This window comes from Kryptolebias marmoratus, linkage group LG4, assembly GCF_001649575.2.
Source record: "Kryptolebias marmoratus isolate JLee-2015 linkage group LG4, ASM164957v2, whole genome shotgun sequence".
Taxonomy (NCBI): domain Eukaryota; kingdom Metazoa; phylum Chordata; class Actinopteri; order Cyprinodontiformes; family Rivulidae; genus Kryptolebias; species Kryptolebias marmoratus.
In genome coordinates this window covers 30548251-30569363 of record NC_051433.1, presented here as the reverse complement: position 1 = coordinate 30569363, position 21113 = coordinate 30548251, and the positions used below count along the sequence as shown (strand labels likewise).

At 41.3% G+C, this 21113-nt stretch overlaps 2 protein-coding genes across 3 annotated transcripts in view; both read right to left on the bottom strand.

The window, feature by feature from the left end:
* cass4 (Cas scaffold protein family member 4) overlaps positions 1 to 18254 on the bottom strand; it is a 21206-nt gene extending 2952 nt beyond the window's left edge. The window contains exons 1-4 of the mRNA XM_017433419.3: positions 17914 to 18254; positions 5115 to 5522; positions 3054 to 3137; positions 2872 to 2961 (exon numbers count right to left, since the gene is read on the bottom strand). Coding sequence (XP_017288908.1) covers positions 2872 to 2961; positions 3054 to 3137; positions 5115 to 5522; positions 17914 to 17916 — 585 coding nt within the window. The 5' untranslated portion in view covers positions 17917 to 18254. The remainder of the gene's footprint in view (positions 1 to 2871; positions 2962 to 3053; positions 3138 to 5114; positions 5523 to 17913) is intronic.
* Positions 18255 to 18834: 580 nt separating this feature from the next.
* Positions 18835 to 21113, bottom strand: part of cstf1 (cleavage stimulation factor, 3' pre-RNA, subunit 1) — a 19924-nt gene continuing 17645 nt past the window's right edge. For both annotated transcript variants that reach the window (XM_017433414.2, XM_025009903.2), the window contains exon 6: positions 18835 to 19422. In XM_017433414.2, coding sequence (XP_017288903.1) covers positions 19163 to 19422 — 260 coding nt within the window. In that variant the 3' untranslated portion in view covers positions 18835 to 19162. The remainder of the gene's footprint in view (positions 19423 to 21113) is intronic.

Sequence of the window (21113 nt, the reverse complement as noted above, 5' to 3'; positions counted from 1 at the left end):
GGGGGGGGGGGGGTGTGTATCAAGGCGACATGGAAAAAATTAGCCAGCTATCAGAACAACAGAAAGGCCCATGGGTCAATACCTGAGCAAGGCACAGAATGGAATTGCCACCAACAACAGAGGGGCCAAGTACCAGTTCTGGTCAACAGAATCGTAGCTTAAGACTGTAAGACCAGACACAAAAACCTGTGGATGGCCTGGATTGACTACAGGAAAGCTTATGACTCAATGCTCCACACACAGATACTGGAATGCTTCAAAGTGTACAACACCAGTTTTCATTGAGAACTCAAGGGAATTTGGAAGACAACACTAGAGGCCAATTCAAACCCAAATACGGCAAATATTCAGTTGATGGTCTTTCCCCAGTTCTATTTCACATGGGCCTGGACCCCCTTAGCCAGATTATCACAAAGACTGGCTATGGATACCGGTTCCAAAGTCAGACATTCATCAGTCACCTCCTCTGCATGGATGACATTGAGCTGTACACAAAAATGAAATGAGCGAGACATCGACTCACTGATCATGTATGCCCTGACAGTCATCAGATACCCTGCTGTACATGCCACTGATATCACAATGCACAGAAGGTTTTTACCCCAAATCCAGCACCCTGAGACTATACACTAAGCAGACAAGGGAGGCAGATGACCAGTGAGTGTCAGAGCCTCTATACTGGATGAAACAATGAAGATCATAGAGTACATCAGGAAAAAAGCCTCCAATGATGAACTGCTAAGTGAATGTCTTAGGCAACAGAAACTCAATGTGGAGGAGGAACAAGATGAACCATCATTGAACGATAAGCCCCTGCATGGCATGTATGAAGTGTTAGAACTGTGTTACAAAGCTTCTGGTTTTACTGTCTACATGCTTGCATATTCTGAACACTAAAGGGCTTTTTCAAAGTTGAGATAAACTAATTATTTGATCAGCTAATTCAAATTGCCCTCTGTGGTTGACAAGCCACAAAGGAAAGGGGTGGGAAGGTATATAGTGTGGGATCCCAAGTGACTGTAACATCAAAAGAAAAGAACACAAGAAGCTTGAGAAGTACCAAGGACTGAAAGAAGAAATATTGAAGTTGTGGATAGTCAAGGCCATAGTGGTGCCAATGATCACTGGAGCACTTGGGATTATGACTACCAGACTGGAAGAGAGGCTCCAACAGATCCCAGGAACAACAAAGGTACTAATTTTTTTTTTTTTTTTTACTCTCTCTGCTCCTGGTGGAAGGCGGACGTGTTTCTTTTCTCTTTGTCTCTCTGTCTCCTGAACCCCCCCCCCGGCTCTCTCTGCCTTGCTTTCTTTTGGAGGCTCTCTTTTACATATTCTCAAAAATTTTTAAACCATAGATCTGGTCAGCTGGTCTCTCAACACAATTGATCAAATTTTCTCGACGGGAAGACAGAACTTGGGAGAGCTCTGACTTACCCTGAGGGGACATTTTTTGCTGGATACACAATGGATTCCTAGGGGAAATGGAATATTGATTGTCTGACAATTTTGTCTTTGGAAGATCTTTACATATTTGGATTTCTGATAACAGGATTTCTGCTGTTTGGATTAGGCAGTTACCTGACTTATCGTCAAATTCGTTTGATGGGTTCGGCGATCAACAATCAAACTGTGTGGATACGGGAGCTGAATCGCAAGTTGGATGCGATCCTTTTACAGGACCACAGACTGAATTGTGGTTCTGGAACTCATGAATAATATGGGTTACATCTTGGAGAAAGTTGCTCACTCAGGCAGAATGGACCTGGAATTTGGCTGTTTGGATTCGCCATTGAGAAGTATCAGCAAGACTTTCAATACAGACCTGAACCAAAACAATTACTGCTTGTTTGTGAATTTGGCTCCCCTAGGCTGACCTTGGTCAGCTATATTTAACTTCACCCTGGATTTTATGTAAACAAGATGCTCTGCCCCTTCTGCCTAAGGACATCTGTGGATCTGCTCTGGGCTGGCTGATAAACATTCCATCACATTATCAAAGACAACGGCCTCTGTGACGTGATTCATGGACTTCTCTACAAACACACACACACATTCAACACACACCACACCGTCTTCCACCATCTCTACACACACTCACACACACATACACACACTTTCCGCTGTTTCTGAGTCATCTCTGTTATCCCGCTCCCTCCTTCACTATCTTAGTATCTTAGTAATTATTATGATGGCTGTTAGCGGGCCTTAGTACTGTTAGTTAGTCTCTTGGTACCTTTAGTTTAGCAGTTTATGCAAGCTTATTTATCTTAGTAAATATTATGTTGGCTGTTGGCCTCTGGTACTTATAGTCATGTTGTACCCTTAGCTTAGAATTGTCATGTTTCAGTTTATGTTAGCTTATTTAGCCTTCCTGCACATTTAGTTTAGTTTATCTTAGCTAATATTTTGACTGTCTTAGCCTAATTGTTGTTTAGTTCAGCTTTAACTTCATCATGATTTTATTTAGATTATTTTAGCTCCTATTTTGACTGTTTTAGCTCATGTTTAGATATGTTTAGTTTCATTGTTTCATTTAGATTATCCTATATTTCATTTAGATTATACATGATTGATCTATATTTGATTGTGATGTTTCTATGATGTTTGCTGTACGTATTGAATTTGATTCTGTACCTGATTGTTGTTTCTGTGTTGTAAAGCACTTTGAATCGCCTTGTTGCGGAAAAGTGCTATATAAATAAAATTCACTTCACTTCACTTCACTGCACAGAACCCTCATGCTCCCAGGCTTCAGGTAGAAGACCCACGCTTGAAGTGAAAAGTGCCATTACCCATTTGGAAATAAAGGAAAAGCTCAGAGTTTTTTGTTTCTTCCTCTGGTAGTTTCTAAAAGCATCTAAAACTTACAAAAGAGTCTGGAGTGTTAGTTCGTCTCTCGTGATTTGAAATTGGAATAAATGTTTTCTTCATTAACCCTTGACCTGGCGCTGTTGATTCCTGCAAACAAAACATCAGACGACCATAAAGACATCTGACCAGTACCCACACAAGATGTAATATGATTAATTTGAATGCTTGTGTGTACTCACAGTGAATAGAGAAACTTGTCTTGCCTGGGGTGGGACATCATATATGTCTCCTTTTGGACTAGTTGAGGTGTTGAAGACTGAACTCTGCAGACATGACAACATGTTGTGAAAATGATGAAAGCTGCATCCACCTTACTGACTTCTGCATTAAAGCGTTTATAAATTTGGAAACAGTGTTTCTCTCTGAAAAAAACCCCAGCCACTAAGGAGCACAAGCTAGTGTATCTCTCTTGCTTGTCTCAAGCTCAGGTAAATGGTGAGGGTTGTGTCAAAAACAAATCCATCCAAGCAACACCATAATAGATTGGTAGAGGCCTGGGTTTAATACGACCGCCACTGGCGCTGAGTGCCGATGGAAACTGTACTACTGTTAGTCAAAGACCACGAGGAGGGAAATGTGCCAGGAGACAGAGGGAGAAGAGGGAAGTCAAGAGAGGGACAGTGGGTATATTAGTAGACGGATGTTAGAGACACAGCTGCCAGGAAAAAGACAAAGAGGAGACATATGGATGTAGTTAGAGAGGACATGAGGTAGATGGAGTGAGGACAGAGGACACAGAAGACAGAGTTCGATGGAGAACAATGACTCACTGTGGCAACCTCTCAAAATGGAAGAGTCAAAAGAAAAAGATGAAGGTTCTTTCTGAAACCTATTGAGAAGCTTGTTATGCACACACTTTGTCAATTAACCCAGCCTGTAACAGAAACCATGCTGCTTGGTGAAAATGAGGGGACTACTGTAGAGAGGAACAGTACTTTCCTAGTGCAGGAGAGGAAATGGTGAACATGTGGGTACATCTCTATCCAACCTCTGCTGCACAAACAACCACAAGTATACTTGTGTGTTTCTGGGGTCCCTCGCAGCAGAAATTGCTGTGTCTGAAGTCTGTGTCTGTTTGTTTTTTACAGGCCTATAAAGACCTGTGCGCTGCATGTCTCTTCCTGTGGAAAGGCGTCTTGGTCCCTTTATGTAAACTCTTTTGTGAGCAGGAGCATCACAGGGTTGCATTTCTTCAGCAGAAGACCTTTTTAATGATGAACATTAGCACTTCTTTACAACAAGGACCAAGTTTAATCAAAAAGAAAAAATAAAGCCCAGGATTTCTTGAAGGAATGCATATTGCCCAGCACTTTTCACACCAGAGTCTTAGACTGAGATCATCTTCTGCTGGGAAATGATGGAGCTGTAACCATTTTGGTCAAGCCTAAAAAATAACCTTTTTTGCAATCACATGCGATATTGTGAGATGTCACGCTCAGAGTATGTGCTGTGGATTACTCTCTGCTCTTACCACATCAAATCTTTGCTCAATGTCTGTAAAACTGACTGAGTTACAGGCAGTTTTGTTTAGGCTAATAGTAATTAGCTGTGGTTGCCATCTTGAATTGGAATGACTCCTAAAGGTAATTAGCTGCAGATGTTTATCCAATGATTATTTTTCTGAGTTGCCTTAAAATCAGTCCAGTGGTTCATGAGACAATTTTCTCCGACAATTTTATTTTGTCTTTCATTAAAATGTATTTAACTCTTATCTGGCCTTTGGTCCTCTTAGTTAGCCTTTCGGTACCTTTAGTTTAGCTTTTATCATGTCTGATCAGCTGAGGTTTATAAATCCTAGTTCAGTTTATGTTAGCTTTCATTATATCTTAGTTTGGTTTTCCTCAGTTTATCTTGTGTGTGTGTTATATTAGATTTCATTTAGATTATCCCAGCTCATGTTTTAGATATGTTTAGTTTTAACTTTATATTGTTGTGGGCTTTCATATTAAATGTTTAGTTTCATGATTTTATTTAGATTATTTTAGATTTCATTTAGATTATCCCAGCTCATATTTTAGATATTGTTGTGTGTGTTTTGACTCTGTATTTTTGTGTAAAATGTTGTAAAGAACCTTGTTGCTGACAAATGCTACATAAATACGTTTGACTTGACTAAGAAACAGACATGAATACAGACAATAAGACAAAAAATATGGTCTGCCTTTGCCTATCAGTAACAAGCAATAAAATATCTATTTTTAGCTGTTTCTATATAGAAGTCAGGAAAAAATGGTCTGTACCTTTTTCACCTCTGGGCCGTCTGTGAGGTACGCTGACTGGATTAGACTCTGTGACGTTGATGAAGGACCAGACGGGATGTTGTAGATCATATCCATGCTTTCATAGGCAGGGCTGTTGGCTGGTCTTGCCACATTTGGAATCTGGTAAATACCATGCACACTGATGTTGCTTTTAGCTGGAATTCCTTTGTTTTTTTCCACAGTCAGATTTGAGGAGGTTTTGTTGTCTTGTAAAAGCTTCAGTCTGTTAGCAGGGGCTAGTCCATGGCGTCCATGCAGGGAGCACATCCACCAGCCGCTGGTACCAGCCACATTTTCATCCATCACTGTGATTATGTCACCCTTTTTGAAAGCAAGTTCATCTGCACACTCCGCTGTGTTGTCATACAGAGCTTTGGCCAGTTTTTCCTAAAACAGAGAGCAGAAAACAAATGAAAAGATTTGGAGGTTGAACATACCTAGAAGCAGTTTTTAGAGCTGTTTCCTCACAGCAAGAAGGTCACATGTTCAAAACTCGACTGCAGTCTTTCTGTAGGGAGTTTGCATTTTTGTGTGTGAGTGAGTAGATAATTTTTATGAAACCTGAGGGACAATTATTTGTACAGCAAGTAGCAAGCTCAACAAAAAAAAGCAAGAAAATAAGATTAATCAAAAACACAAATGGGGGGCTTTTGGTGAATGCACCTCGGGTGAGACGTGTTTTGTGGGAGCATTGTGGGAAATGATTGGAATATATTTTAAATAACACTTAAAACTGAACTGAAAAGTGTTTTGATGCCAGATACCAGATTTGGTATAAGATTTGGATCCATAAGCTCCATGTGGGAATTACTGTCAACTACTTCAAAGAGGAGTACCGCTCTGACCCTCTTTAATGCAGAGAACTGGCTTCATGCCAAAGAAGCAGGACCTTTTGCCAGCAGCAGTTCCAACTATTTTTAACTTTAAAAGAAAGGCAAATGGAGAAGACATAGTGAGAGAGGACAAGTCGAGAAAGGAGCTTATACTTCAAACGTGTCTGAGCTGCTTACAGGCCGACAGCCTGAGATCAGTTTGTGATTCACAGCAGTTTGTTACAGATGAAAAAATATAAACAATCCATGTGTGATTTAACAAAGGTCATAGTCTGAAACTGCTGCTGATTAGTTTACTCTGGTGTGAGAGGACATGAACTCTACTTTGTTACTCTCGAGTGCGCTCACGTATTTAATGAGTTAGCATCCAGTTAGCTTTGAGTTAGCAATATTAGCTCTTTCCTGCCGTCTTTATGTTGATTTACAGTGTTGTGTGCTGTTGTCATGACAATGATCTGGGGGTAATTAGTTGTTTTTTCAGCCATGTCGGTCCTGGTGATCATCAGAATCTGAATCTGAAGAGTTTTCATCTGATTCAGGAGATCCAGTCGACGGTTCAGGTTCATACTGGTACGGTTGTAAATCCATTAGTCCCACGAAATCTTCCGGCATTTCTTCATAAACAACCAGACAGTAATGGCGTTCTTGGTTCTTTGGCACTCTTTTAGGGGTCAGCCGGATTTTAACTGCTGGCTGATTGAACTTCTGCTGTTCAATCAAAGGTAACCAAAGTGATTAAAGCCTTTATGAAACAGTTTAATCTTATGGATTCCTGTTTATTTCAGAATTCTAGTTTCTGAAATAAGCACAAACAGGGCAGACATGTAATTATAATATGCCTACCTTTACCTAATCAATTAAATACAACAGGCCTGCTGTTTTAAACATGTTGTTGTTTTTGATTAAACATTTGTCAAAGTGACTAATTAATATCCCACAGTGATGCAGTTTGGTTTCAGAGATACAGAATATTTGCATTAGCCCTAAAATGTTCCACAATAAAAGCCAGTCTGAGAAGCGTGGGGTTTTAACCAATAATATTCAAAAGGGATTTTAATTTGATATGTTGCTTAAAGTGTGAAGTGTGTTTTAAAATCACACCTTGTTGTAACAACTGGTGTTAGAAGGTGTGTGTGAATCTTTAAAGTGTCAGTTAGTGTGCATGCAGCCTATTGCTGACGAGCTGGATGCTGATTGGCTGGCAGATGAGCGTAGTATAAGATGAGCTGCAGCAGTGATCGTCCATCCTCTGCATCCCAACCAGCCACACTCAGTCGAACAGCCTGGTGATCCTTGAAGGGGTGAATATCACCCAGTGTCTTTCTCCTCAGAGTTTTAGACTAAGGTCATCTTATGGTAAAAAAGGATTGAGTTGTAGACATTTTGGTCAAACTTTAAAAAGTAACATTATGAGTCATTTGAATGCAGTATTGTGAGATCTTGCACTCAGGGTATATGCTGAATGACTCTTAGCTACGACCACATACATTTTTAGCTCAATATCTGTAAAACTGTAAATGTACACACAATGATTATTTCATTAATGATTAAAATCAAGACATAAAGATGTTCATCTCTATCCAAAAATAAATCAGATCAACTGAACGAGACTGGATGTAATTGGTTGTAATGGAACATTGTTTGTTTTTGTTGTTGTTTTTTTAAACTTTGTGTATAGACAGAATTGTACTGAATTAAAATTATCATTCCAGATTTCATTTTAAAACATCTAATTAGGAAACTGAACTCAGATATAAAATAGAAGCTTCAAAAAGGAAACCTAGTAAATACAACTTGTAATAAGAATGGTTATCTTTGAACTCTTTGTGAAAAAAATAACAGCAGCTTTTTGGTTTTAAATTAGATATCTTTACTGTGTAGTTTCACTTCCTGTTTGTGCTTCCTACAGAGAGATAATGGAAAACAAGTTGGTTCAGAGGTTCCTCTTCACACTTTTGTGTAACTAAAAGTTTCTTTTGCTGATTGTGTTTTGAATGCAGACAGAAGAACAACCGTAGCTTCTCATGCACATTCCCCCTGTCCTTCAGTCCATCGCCGTTCAGACAAGCTGTATTCTGCTTGTGACAAACGGAAATCTCTGTACAATGTGTTGGAGAAGATGCAGGACTTCAGTGACAACCTGTTTGTGGTTCTGGCCTTGTGGTGTGCAAGCTGTCATGAGTACTAAGCTTTGTAGCCAAACCACAGAGGAGAGCTGAGTTCACAGCAGCAGCTTGTGGTTCAGTGTGCTACATGGGTGGACGCCTCCTGCTGCAGAGTCATAGCTGAAGTCAAAGTTGGTGTTTGTCAAACAAACCAAAGTCAGACAAAAGACGTAAAAAGGACACAAACAAAAAAAGTCTAAGAGGTTTCTCCACTTCAGATCCTTGTGATAAGCATGAAGACATTTTCTCCTCAGCTGCAGATCTGCTATTTATTTCAAACTGAATTCTTCTCTGACTTTCAAATGATTTGATTTGTTTGGGATGGGACTGGACATGTTGATGTTTTGGGTTTAATCATTATTCAAATTATCACTGGCTGTACATCTAAAAGTAATTAATTTTTGGAATCAGTTCAGTTCAGAAGGACCACTACAGCTAATTGAATTTAGCAAACACAAAGTGTAACTATCTGTCATGAATGTAAGTGTTTTTGGGTTTTGGTTCTTTGTTTGTTTCTTGTTCATGCTGTTTTGGATTTCATGCCTCGTCACCATTCACCTCCCCAGTATTTTTCCACCCATGCCTGCCACGCCCACCTCACCTGCTCCTCGTTCAGTCCACAGCTGCATCCCATAATCATCTTCCCTCTGTCTTTATAACCGGTCTCTGTTTTGTCACTTATCACTGGGTCATTCTGTTTTGTCTTCTTGTGTCTTGCTCCTTGCCATGCCTTGTCTCTCGTTTTTGGATTTTGTCTTTGTTAGTTTTGCCCTTTTGTTTTGACTGTTTTCTTTAGTTAATAAATTAGTTTTCATTATCGTCCGCTATGAGTCTGCGTTCTGGGTTCGCCGCCATATCCCCACCTTCTGATACTATCCTGTAAGTACCCTTTATGTGACCCCATAAGTACCTTGAATGTTACCCTGGAAGTACCCTGTATATTATCCCATAGTTACCATGTTTGTAACTCTGTTAGTACCAGGCTATATGATGCTACTAAGATGTTTTAGTAGCTGAGCGTCGTTCTCACCATATACTCTAAAATGGTAAATGGCTTGCACTTGTATCGTGCTTCATCAAGTCAGAGGACTCCAAAGCACTTCACCCATCCACCCTCTGATGGAGGTAAGCTACATCGTAGCCACAGCTGCCCTGGAGCGGGCTGACAGAAGTGAGGCTGCCATCACACCGACACCACCGAGCCCTCTGACCACCACCAGTAGGTGAGGCAGGTGAGGCAGGTGAAGTTTCTTACCAAAGGACACAGTGGCTGAGACTGATGGAGCGGGGGCTCGAACCAACAACCCTCCGGTTACAGGACGAACCCCCACCTCCTGAGCCACTGCCATTCCTTTAAGCACAAACAGCTCAGGCTGCTGACGTCAACACTGTCTGTTAACAAAATAAGATGTTTTAACAAAATTATCTTCTTTAAGTGATTAGCTTTTAGAGTCAACTCAATTCAAGATGGCTGCCACAGCCACACAGAAATGACTATAACCTAGTATATTTTAAATATACTGGGCTAAACGTTGAGTAAAAACCCATAAAGCATTAAAAACAGTGGCACCTGTTCACCTTGCTGAGACAGGGATAGCTGAGCTCGCTTATCAACAACCTTTCCTGGTTCCACAACCAGGGGACACGTCCTGCTGCTGACTGCATGTAAGATAATGACTACTCATAGGCACTTTACTCAACTTTAAAACTGTAAATCTGTTGAAGGCCAGGATCTAATGTTGTTCTTTAGACTTTGTTTCAGTGGCTTGTGCCAGACTCAGCCCTGTTTCAATATGACCACAGATTTCTACATTTGGTGTTGAGGAGTACACTTCTGACCTCATCCCACACGTTATGCATGAACTTCAAGGCAGTGAGTTAATAACACAATGACAGCCACATGGAGGGGGGGTTGACTTTTTTCCCACGTGAAGGTTGTCTCTACTCATATGCTTCTTGCAAGAGACTTTAAATTAATCCAGTATTTTCACAGGTTTTACAGCATGTCTGCCATCTCTACTACACATATAATGTACAATAAACAACCTTCAGTCCATCAGTTCATGTAAAACAGAAACTCTGAAATCAAATGTTACAGTCAAAATATTCTGTAGCAATACTATCAGCAGAACAGACGTTTACCATCCAGGACCAGAGCTCCACAAAGGTCCAAACATCTTCATCACCAACAGCTCTGTTCCTGACTGTCATTAAAGGCAGAGAACCTCACATTTATTCTTTTGACAACAACAATCTAACAAACTACAACATCCTAAAAATGATCATTTAACAATCTGCAATACTCAACAATTTACAACAAGCTTAGAAACTACAACAATTTAATTAACTACAGCAACATGACAAATTATAATATTGTGACAAACAGTTGATCAAACTACAAAAACCTGACAAACTACAACAATTTAACAAAATAGTTTTACAAACTACATTAATCTGATAAACTACAATAATTGGGACTTCCGTATCGATGGCAAACATGTCTCTGATGTGCAGACTCCAGCTCCAAATATACAACATGGCAGCTGCTAAAAAAGGTCATTTTGGCTTCAACTGTAGCAATGTGAGGAAGAGGAGATGAATGCTGATGGTTAATGTTAGTTAGCTAAACTTTCATTTAGGAAACAAGTTATAAGAGCTACATGTCACATAATTTGATTCAAATAATTTAAAAGTGAAAAGTAAAATCTTGATTATGCTGAGCTTGTCTTTTAACAGGAACTTGTGGGAAGGAGGTTCAACTAACGGTGGAACTGACTGCAGCGTTCTGAGTGGGTATGGTCCACTTAAAGGGGCGGAAATCATCATATCAGAATGTGTTATCCCAGCTCATGTGAGAAATCAATTTTAAAATCTGCCATTGGTGATAATATGGCAGATAGAAATGTAACCTTTGAACCTGGTCTTTTTACACCTTGTAATTGGAACCGTGCTTCAAGGTGAACCTGACTTCATCACTTCTGGCTCTGAAAAGGTTCTGTAAAGTAGAGTCCATGCTAGGTTCTGCTGCTGCTGCAGTCACTTAGTGACACACACACACACACACACACACATTGCTCTCTCCCTGAGGGTGAAGTCTCTGCAACAAAGAGCTCATTCACCATCAGACATCAACACACTCCACACCTGTTGGGATGCAGGCCTGTGGAGCACGCGGGCCACAGCAGACCACGCACTCGCTCCTAATCCTCCGGGTCAGGCTGCAGACATCCCTGGGTTCGATGACAGCCTGCAGCCTTCAGAGGTTTACTGTGGGCTTCTGCTTAGAAAGAAGGATGGGCTGACTATTATCACCACAGCCTCTGCTGTTACCTGAGCTTTATGGGATCTGTCCTGTCACAAGCAACCAATAATAAAATTGTGTCCATGTTCACTGATCAAGTTGTTGCTGAACGAATTCCCCCCTTTGTGTGTTGCTGACGGAGTACAGTAAGAAAGTCAGCTCTGACTTTTGGATTCCTGCACACGCCTGCCTGTGCAGATCAGACAGCTGCTCCTTAGTGGCACAGCTGCCTCTGTCGAGCAAGTTTAAAGTGCTCTCTTACTGACTCACACTCAAGCTTTGGCTTTGCAAATTCAGACTGAAAGGAAAGGCCTGGGCAATGCTATCTCAAATAATACTGCCTGATGTCGTGCTCAGATTATGTGCTGTGAAAGGCTCTCAGCCACTACCACATCAACCTTTAATTAAAGTGGTTCCTTCACTGTGGTGGACATCTTGAACTGGGTTGACTCCTAACATTAATCAGTATGTAACCCAATGAACACTTTGTGAAAGTTTCATTACGCACACACAGACATGAGCAAAAGCATAAAACAACCTTGCCCTGCCCCTCGACTTTTGGTGAGGTTGAATTAGTTAGGTCTTTCATAAATACAGTACAGGCTTTTATAAATACAGGGAAAAGTGTTTCTAAGCTGTGGAAACACAACTGACTGCATTTCATATGGTAAATGGAATAGATTGTACTTATATAGCACCTTTCTGGTCAACCAGGCCACTTAAAGTGCTTCATTTACCCCTCCACACACACAGCTAATCTGAATAAATCATTCTACAGAGAATAATCAGTGATTAAGATCATATTCATAAACAATGGGGCACACCTTTAAAGCTCGGTGTCTTGCCCAGGGACACTTCAACTTTGACTTGATACTGGTGGAATCAAACCTCCAACTCTCTCATTGGAGAACAACTGCTCTAACCACTGAGCCACTGTGGCACAGTGGGTGAGTCACTCAAACTGTAGGGATCAGGAGTAAAACTAAGGGGAAAACATCTAGAAAACCCTGTAAAAATACTAATAAAAATGGATTTTTGCTTTATTTCACGGTTTGGGTCTGGCTTCCAGCCATCACCAGACTAAAGGCACATCACAGCTCCAGACTGAGCCCAGGCTGCAGGCATGATGGACTCTGACAGGAACTTATCTCCCTGCGTGCACTCTAGTTTTATTTATAATCACACTTCCGCACGCTCATCCTCCACATATCTGTCACAGTGGATTCAGTTTCAGCAGTGCACATCCTGCACGTCAGGTGCCTCTGACTGGATGAACCAGTTTGTATTTATGAGAGGAAGCTTTGCTTTCCTATTTTTATCCCTTGTTTCCCTACAACTGCACAAATGTGCTAATTAACAGATGCTGCATTGAAATCATTGAAACTATTGTTGGTTGAGAAATGACACAGTTGTAGTCATTTTGGACAAACCTTGAAAGTTACATCAGTCGATGTTACGAGATCTTGCACAGTGTTGTGAGATCAGCTCAGCTACGACTGCAACAAACTGTAGCTCAATAAAATTGACTGAATAAAAGACATGTTTGCATTTGCATTACTTAGCTGTGACGGCCATCTTGAATTAGGCAGTTGCAGATGTAAATGTATCTGATTACATTCCTCTTACAGGTTTATTTGACATGTTGGTAACAAACACACACGGGCAAAAAGTTTTTTCTTTTTGTATATTTGTTGGTTTTGTTTGCTATTTTTAGTTCTAGTTATCTGCATGATTTTTTGTGTTATTATATATTAATTTTATTTTCTAGTTCTTGGGTTGTTTTTGAGTTGAGTTTGTCGTTACCTTGTCCTTGGATATTTTCTTTTGTTCACATTGTTACCACTTGTTTCTACCGGTTCTGTTCCTCAGTTCCTTTGTTCCTACATATCCATCCATGTCCATTTTTATTTACCAGTGGTCATCACTCGGTGCTGTGACCCCCAGACTGGAAGAGAGGCTCCAACAGATCCCGGGAACAACCTCAGAGATCTCTGTCCAGAAGAGCTCAGTCCCAGGAACAGCTGAGATACTGAGGAGAAAACCCTGAAGCTGCCAGGCCTCTGGTAGAGGACCTGAGCTCTCTATAGAGCTCTATAGATATTCACTCCCTTCAATGTTTTATGCTTTTATTGCTGTCATAAATCAATCATGTTTAAAAATAAATTGGCCTCCTTTATATATATAAAAAAAAATCTAAAAAGCAGAGAACAGTTAAAAAAATGTCGACTGGAGCTAAAAGTCAGATAACTAAAAGTCCGGCTGATGTTTGCCCCTACTTTACACACCATTGGGTGGAGATTAATTGTCAATTTTCTGAGGTTCACATGTAATTTATGGAGGAAAACATGAATAATTCACTTTTACAGTGCCTATAAAAATATGCACCTTTTGGTTGTTTTATGCTTTTATTTCTGTCATAAATCAATCATGATCAACATAAATTGGCCTTTCTGACAAAAAAAACGTCTTCATTGTTAAAGTGAAATCAAATTTCTACAGATTAATACTATTTAAATGAAAATGTGTAATCTAAAATAAGGGATTACATAAATATTGACCTCCTTTAAAGTGTCTGTCCTAATTCAACTCAGAGAAAAGAATATTAAAAGTAAAGTCAGGGGATGGATACAAAAGGTTAAGGCTCCAAACATCCCCAGGAGTTCTGTTAAATCCATCATCAAGAAATGGAAGGAATATGGGACATGTGTAAATCTACCAAGAGCAGGTTGTCCTCACAAACTGAGTGACTGAAGAAGGAGAACAGAGAGAGAGACCACCAAGACCCCTGTGAGCTCTCTGAAGGAGGTCCAAGCCTCAGCAGGAGAGATGGGAGAGACTGTACAGATAACTACTGTTGTCAGGTTCTTCACCAGTCTGAGATTTATGGGAGAGAGGCAAAGAGAAAGTTACAGTTGAAGAAAACTCAGATGAAATCATGACTGGAGTCTCTAAAAGCCCCGCTTTTTTGTGCTGAATTTGTAAGGTTACAGCTGTAACAGGTAACATGTTTTAGGACTCATGAACCTGGGGTTGACTGTATTTTTGCTATTTATTCAGTTATTGTGCTGAATCTTCTGCTACAAATGATATATGTTGTGCAGCTGTGGGTGAAGTAAAAGGAGACTTAATTGTTAATTGAATTGGTTTTAATCCTGCTTGTTGTTTTAGGCTAATAGTTGGACTAAAGCATTACAGGCTAACATGGCCGGCCCAGGGTTGTAAGGGGCCCTAAGCAGACTTCTGTTTATGTTGTCTATGCTTCACTGCTGGTGCATTGAACACATCTAGTTTAATACAGAGAGCTGACAAATTCCTTCAATCTGCTGAATGCCAGATTATCTGAAAAATAAATCAGATGAGTGGTGGCTGGTCGTGATATTGGGTAGGTGGACTAACAAGAACTTACAACAGAAGCACCTCACCAAGCTTTAAAAGCAACTTTGTCTCTTTTCCACCACAATGACATTAACAAAAGTGGTAAAAGCCTCACACACAGTCAGCAAATGTTCGTCTCTGGACTGTGTGTGAGCTAACTGTATGCATGTGCAACGTGAACTAGAATTATTGAAGCTGATTTGCAGCTTCCTGACAGTCAGCCTGAAACAGGTTAATAACCACAGCATCGACAAACAGAAAATACTAGAAAGCTCAACAAGAAATGACGTGTTTTGAGACATGCATACCTTAACTAAAGAGCTTGTAAAGTTTATCTTATTTTAATACAGTCAGGTGATTTCTGTCATAAATCATCTGAAGATCCGTGCTGTCTACATTGCTGGTGTTAAATGCACAAACTCCACCTGCTGCTGTGCACGGACAGCAAGAATGAGCTGGAATCAATCCACAGCATGGCAGGTCATTAGAGAGTTTTTCTACCAGCTGCTTTGTGGTTTCTTCAAGATGTTTTACTGAATGAGTGGAGCCCCGTCTGATGGTCTGAACTGAAATGACTATTTATCCTCTCTAAGGGTTTTAAATATCATGTGTGGACACGTTCTATTTTCTTCAACTGCATATTAAATTATGAGGATCTTTATTTAATTTAAGAGCTCATTTGAGAAAAATAATTCTTGTCCTCTGAGAGATGCCCTCCTGATGTAAGAAAGTAACCCAGGAACGTTTACTCAGAGTAAAGTATTTTTGAATTATTTACTTCCTACTTCAGTAGAGTTTTACATAAGTAACTTTACTTGTATTTGAGTTAAATTTCAACAGAGTAACTGTACTTTTACTTGAGTATGTTGTGTTAGTACTCTTTCCACCTCTGGAAGGGAGGGAGAATAATCTGCAACCCCACAGGGAGAGAATACTGTGAGGGGTTAAGTCTCTAAGGAATGAGTCCAAAGCAGAGACTTCAGACTGATCTGCACCTGAACAGCATCCAGCAGGACTGAAGCTCAACCTCCAGAGTCTGGCTGTCTACGTGACCCAAGTCAAGGCGTCCTGAACCTCTTTGGTTCTAATCAACAAGTCAAAGACATTAATATATTTGTCACCAAAAGGAAAAGGTGATGATATTTTATACAGTGTGACTGTATCTGTCTGTGAACAAAAGCCACAATAAAACTCTCTGAAAGTAGTTATTGAACATATACATGTACAGCTTTTGGAGCCACCTGAATTCAAGATGGCTACCACAGCCAACTGGCCTTAAAAAAACACAAAAATGGCTATATCTCAGTCAGTTTTACAGATACTAACCTGAATGTTGGTGTGGTAGTAGCTGAGAGTGACCCACTAACAGCTAGTTGATTATCCCATCACCAGTCTGCTGTCTCAGGAATCTCCTGTCAGATTTTAATCAAACTATTCACTGCATGCACCTCTACAACCAAACTACTTCACATTATTAGGCACATAAATTACTGAAACTCAGTCAGTTTTACAGATTGTGAGCTGAAGTGAATGTGGTGGTAGCTGAGAGGGTGTGAGGTTAACTGATACAACTCCTGATTTCTCATGATAAGATGATCTTAGTTTAAATCTCTGACATGAAATATGCATTCCTAGATGTTCAATTTTCATTCAGGGTTTAGTTTTCCTGAGGATTGTCTGAATTTCAGAACAGATAAAGGATGATGGACGCCCCTCCCCTGACTCCCCTGACTGACCGCTCTTCCCACTCTTTGATGAATAAATCTTCTACTGCAGAAATAAGACATGCTAAGTTAGGCATCAACCTACTTCATTTATTTTTAAAGAGCAGATGACGGCGATGATGAGCTCAGCTGCTCGACAGGGGAATTTTTTAGGATGATGCACTTCCTTACACATAGTTAAAGGGAACATTTTTCTTTGCTTTTACGATGATTATATTACAACTTTGCTATCCCCACTGTGAAGCACGGTGGTGACAGCAAAGGCTTGTAAAGATGGAGGGTAAAATTAATGCTGAAAATCCTGGAGGACAGTCGGATGCTGTCTGCTAAAGAAGTTGGGTTTGGGAGAAGGTTTATTTTCCAGCGACACACTGACCTGAAACATAAAGTGAAACTACACAGAAATGGTTTGAAGACAAGAAGGTGAATGTTCTGGTTCTGGAGTGGCCCAGTCAAAACCCATACTGAAATCCAACAGAGAACCTGTGGCTGGACTTGAAATGGGCTGTTCAAGCCAACAGTTTGAGCCGTTTTCTAAAGAAGAATGGAGTAAAATCCTGGATGTGTCCAGATGTGGAAGACTGACTCTGTGCTGCAGCCACTTATTTTATATGACACATTTTTATTTAATTGGTATTACTTAGTAAACGTTGATTTTACTTTGACATAGAAGTTTCTTGTTTTGTTTTGGTCAAAAATGCCCATTTATGATGACTGACTTATGACAGCAATAAAAGCATAAAGCATCCAAGGGGGTGAATACTTTTTATATGCACTGTACATGGCAGCCAACATCCTGCCAACATGGAGGCTCATTCTAACTTAAACAGCCAGCAGCCTTTGAAGGATCCGTGTCGTCGTCTTAGAGTGAGATCTGAGCCGCTTCGGTCAAACCATGAGTCTGACCTGATGTGTTTGAGTTCAGAGTGTTCAGCTACTACACCAGATTTTAGCTCGATATCTGTACATTTTACGGTGTTATAGTCATTTTTGCTGAGGCGGCCATCTTGTACTGGAATTACTCCAAAAAGTTCTTATGTATAGCTTATTTGTCTCTGTATCACCCTGTGATGGACTTGAGACCTGTCCAGGGGTCCCAGGGTTACCCCTACACACACACACACACAGGACTGCTGGATATAAGCAGCAGCTCCCAGCAGGTAAAGACAGTGAATGGAAGATGTAGATGTACATCCATTGATTACTTTCTGAAAGTGCCAGAATCTGTCTATTGGGTAATAAGATATTTTGCTAACAGACAGGTCCCACAACCACTCACCCACAAACAGAAGCAAAAACATTCTCGCCTCTTTTGGTGGCAGCTAGTTAACAGTACTGACCCTAACCCCCCGCCCCCCGTCCAGAAGCAGCAGCACCTACCATGGTTGTTCAGTCGTGGTGTCCCCGCTCAGTGAGTTGTCCCCTGTCAGTGAGGTGTCCCGCTCAGTGGACCATCAGGAACAGGACTCCTCTCCTCTCTGAAGCGGTGTCACAGAGCAGCAGCCTGCTCTACACATGGGGTGGAGAAACCCATGTCCCTGTCAGAAACACAGCTGCTGTCGTTAACACTCATTGGCTGGCAGACACCCCCAACCCACACACACACACACACACGTCTGCAGCCACACAACCACTATTTCCCCCTTTAGCTCATAACTCCTCCTTTTTAGTAAAGCAGAAGTTTATGGCTTCTCACTGCTCCAACCAAATTAGAACTCTGAACTATTGTCCTTCAGATTGAGTGAATTCCACCTGAAGGAGGACTGACTTCCAGGTTCTTTTAGAAGTCCAATAACAGCAGAGGAAGGTGGGGGTTTCTGCATTTCCTTTTAGTTGTCGGAGAGACAGCGTCTCAGAGAGCTGAGGTGGGGGTTGGGAGAAATAAAGGGACAGTCAGACACTAGCATGTTGAGGTTTTTGACCCGGGTCATCTCGTGTTGGAGCTTACGTTGGGTGCAGTCTCGTGTGGGAATGCATGAGCTGAATAAGTGAGAATGAACTCAGCAAAGTTTAACTCAATGTCTGTTCGACTGACGGAGTTCCAGCCGTTTTAGTGTTTTCCTACAGAGGCAGAAACATTATCGCCCTTCTGCCTTCACCAGTTTCCTGTTGCTGCTTCTTTCTTCCTTTTACCAGAGTTTAAGACTAGGTGTTTGATAATAGCTCTCCTACACAACGAAGTGTGTGTGTTGTGGTAGATCAGTGTCCTTCTGCACTTCCTGCACACGTTCGAGAACATCAACTGTGGTTAAGAGCTCGAAATGGGGACTTTTTATACATCAACTTCACAAGAAAACCTTCTTCCTTTTAACTTTTTATTAAAAAGTCAAATTACAAGAAAGAACAAAATGGAGAATTAAAACAATAAATTCACAGCTAATCCTGAAAGCGGTCAGTGAAAAACGTGAAACTAGTAATACAGTTCAGAGTTAGAAGGGGTCATCTTTTCAGTTCAACAAAACAGAAGTCCTGCAGTTTGATTCACTACATGTTTGTGATAAAAAAAAAATAAGGAAACAGCCCTCACAGTTTTTTTTTACTTGAAGTTTTGCAATGCACATCCGTTTCTGTTCTTTAGAACTGTGCCACAGACACCATGCTGGCCGCGATGAGTATGACGAGTCTGGACTCAGTCCGTGGTGGTGCGACGGTACCAGAAGCGGGCCCTGAAGTCGTCACTGCAGGTCATGAAGCCGGGGTTAGTGGGGGAGTGGACAATGGAGCGGACGATGTTGTTGTGACCCAGAGACAGCAGGTTCTTCCTCTCAGCCGTCCTGGAGTCCCAGCAGCAGAGGCTGATGGTGCGCTCGTCAGGCAACAGCACGTAGTCCTCCGTGTGGTTGAACACACCCTGAGTGCGATGCATCTGACGGCCGCTCAGACCCGCACCTGAAACCAAACACAACTGACTCATCATCATCATCTCCTTCTTAGGTCCTTTCTGGGACACCCTGGACACAGGGACACAGAGACAAACGACTCTCACTCACACCTGGGGACAAAGAACCTAACATGCATGTTTTCTGGTCTGTGGGTTGAAACCAGAGAACCAGGAGTCAACCCATGTGAGCACAGAGAGAACATCTAATCTAACCACTGTTCCACCGCACCAGAGACTGACTGGGATCATTTTGAACTTGTAGTGGAGACTGAACCTTACTGGTTTTGTGGAGTTAAGTTCAGAGCTGCATTCAGAGCTGCACAGGATACAACCGGCTGACAGCGGAGGATCAACTTTAAGGCAGGAGTAAATTTAATGACTCAAGTTTCACTGATAGCTGTCCAATTCTTCACATTCAGGCAGATGGTTGATCTAACAGTTAATGCTAAAGTTTTAAGTAAATATCTTGGATTAAAGCTGTTTTGGGATCAGTTTCAGCTACTACCACACACCTGTGACTGATGTATTCCTGTACCTGCCCCAAAGGTCTCCAAACCATTACAGTACAAATACTATGGTTGCACTCCTTTTCTTTACAGCTGTGAGGTGTTTGATGTTGTTTTTTGTTCTTCCTGCTAGGGCTGCAACAACGAATCAATAAAATCGTTAAAATTCGATAATTAAAAGCGTTGGCAACAAAATTTCATTATCGATATGTGTCGCGCAATTTATTCGTCACTAACGTTGTCGCGGAAACGGTGACGTCACCCGCAGCACGTTTGCTGAACAAACTCCGTCCCAAATAGGTGAGGCGGGAAGATGGCGGTAGCGTAAGACGTACTACGCCGAACTCTCAGTACAAGAGCTATTTCTTTGCAATTTTCTATGTATACAAGCGCTCACTGAAGAACTTTTCTACTTTGTAAGATTATCTTACTCTTAGGAAGATGCCTAAAATACCCCAAAAAAGAACCAATGACCACAACAAGCTGGATAAAACCTGCCTTGTTGCTTCTGAAAAAGACCACGACTATGTTGGCGCGGCTATTGTCGCTTTTCAACCCGAGGCCGACGAAGAGGATTTCCCGCCGCTCCCGGTTACCCCAAGTAAGCCTCCCGTTGCCAAGAAACCTTTTCCGAATGTTTCACGGACAACTAACAACTCAAACCCCGATGATGCTATCGCTATGCTTGCTAGCTTGATCAACACAAGAAGTGATGCCTTAGAAACAAAGCTAGGAAATATGCTAGAAGAAATTAAAGATATTAATAAGAAAATCAACTCAGTCGAGAAACGTGTGGAGCGCAATGAAAAAGATACAACGTCCTGCTTAATCCGTGTCGCTGAGATGGAGCGTTATGGCCGCCGTTGGAACCTCAGACTTCATGGAGTCGCTGAGACCGAGAAGGAAAACGTGTTGGAGGAGGTGGTGCGGGTCTGCCGGGAGACTCTTCCGAATGAGAAGGAAAGGCTTCAGCTCTTCATTGATGTCGCTCATCGAGTTGGAAGAAAGCTTCCCGGTAACTCTCGGCCTCGTTCCATCATCATTCGCTTCATTGCGAGGAGATATCGTGATTATATATGGAAGGGAGCTAAGGGAAATGACTTCCTGAAAAAAAGTGGTCTCCGTTTTACGGAAGACCTTTGCAAAGAAGATCGTGACTCTCGAAAGAAGCTGTGGCCGAGCATCCAGAAGGC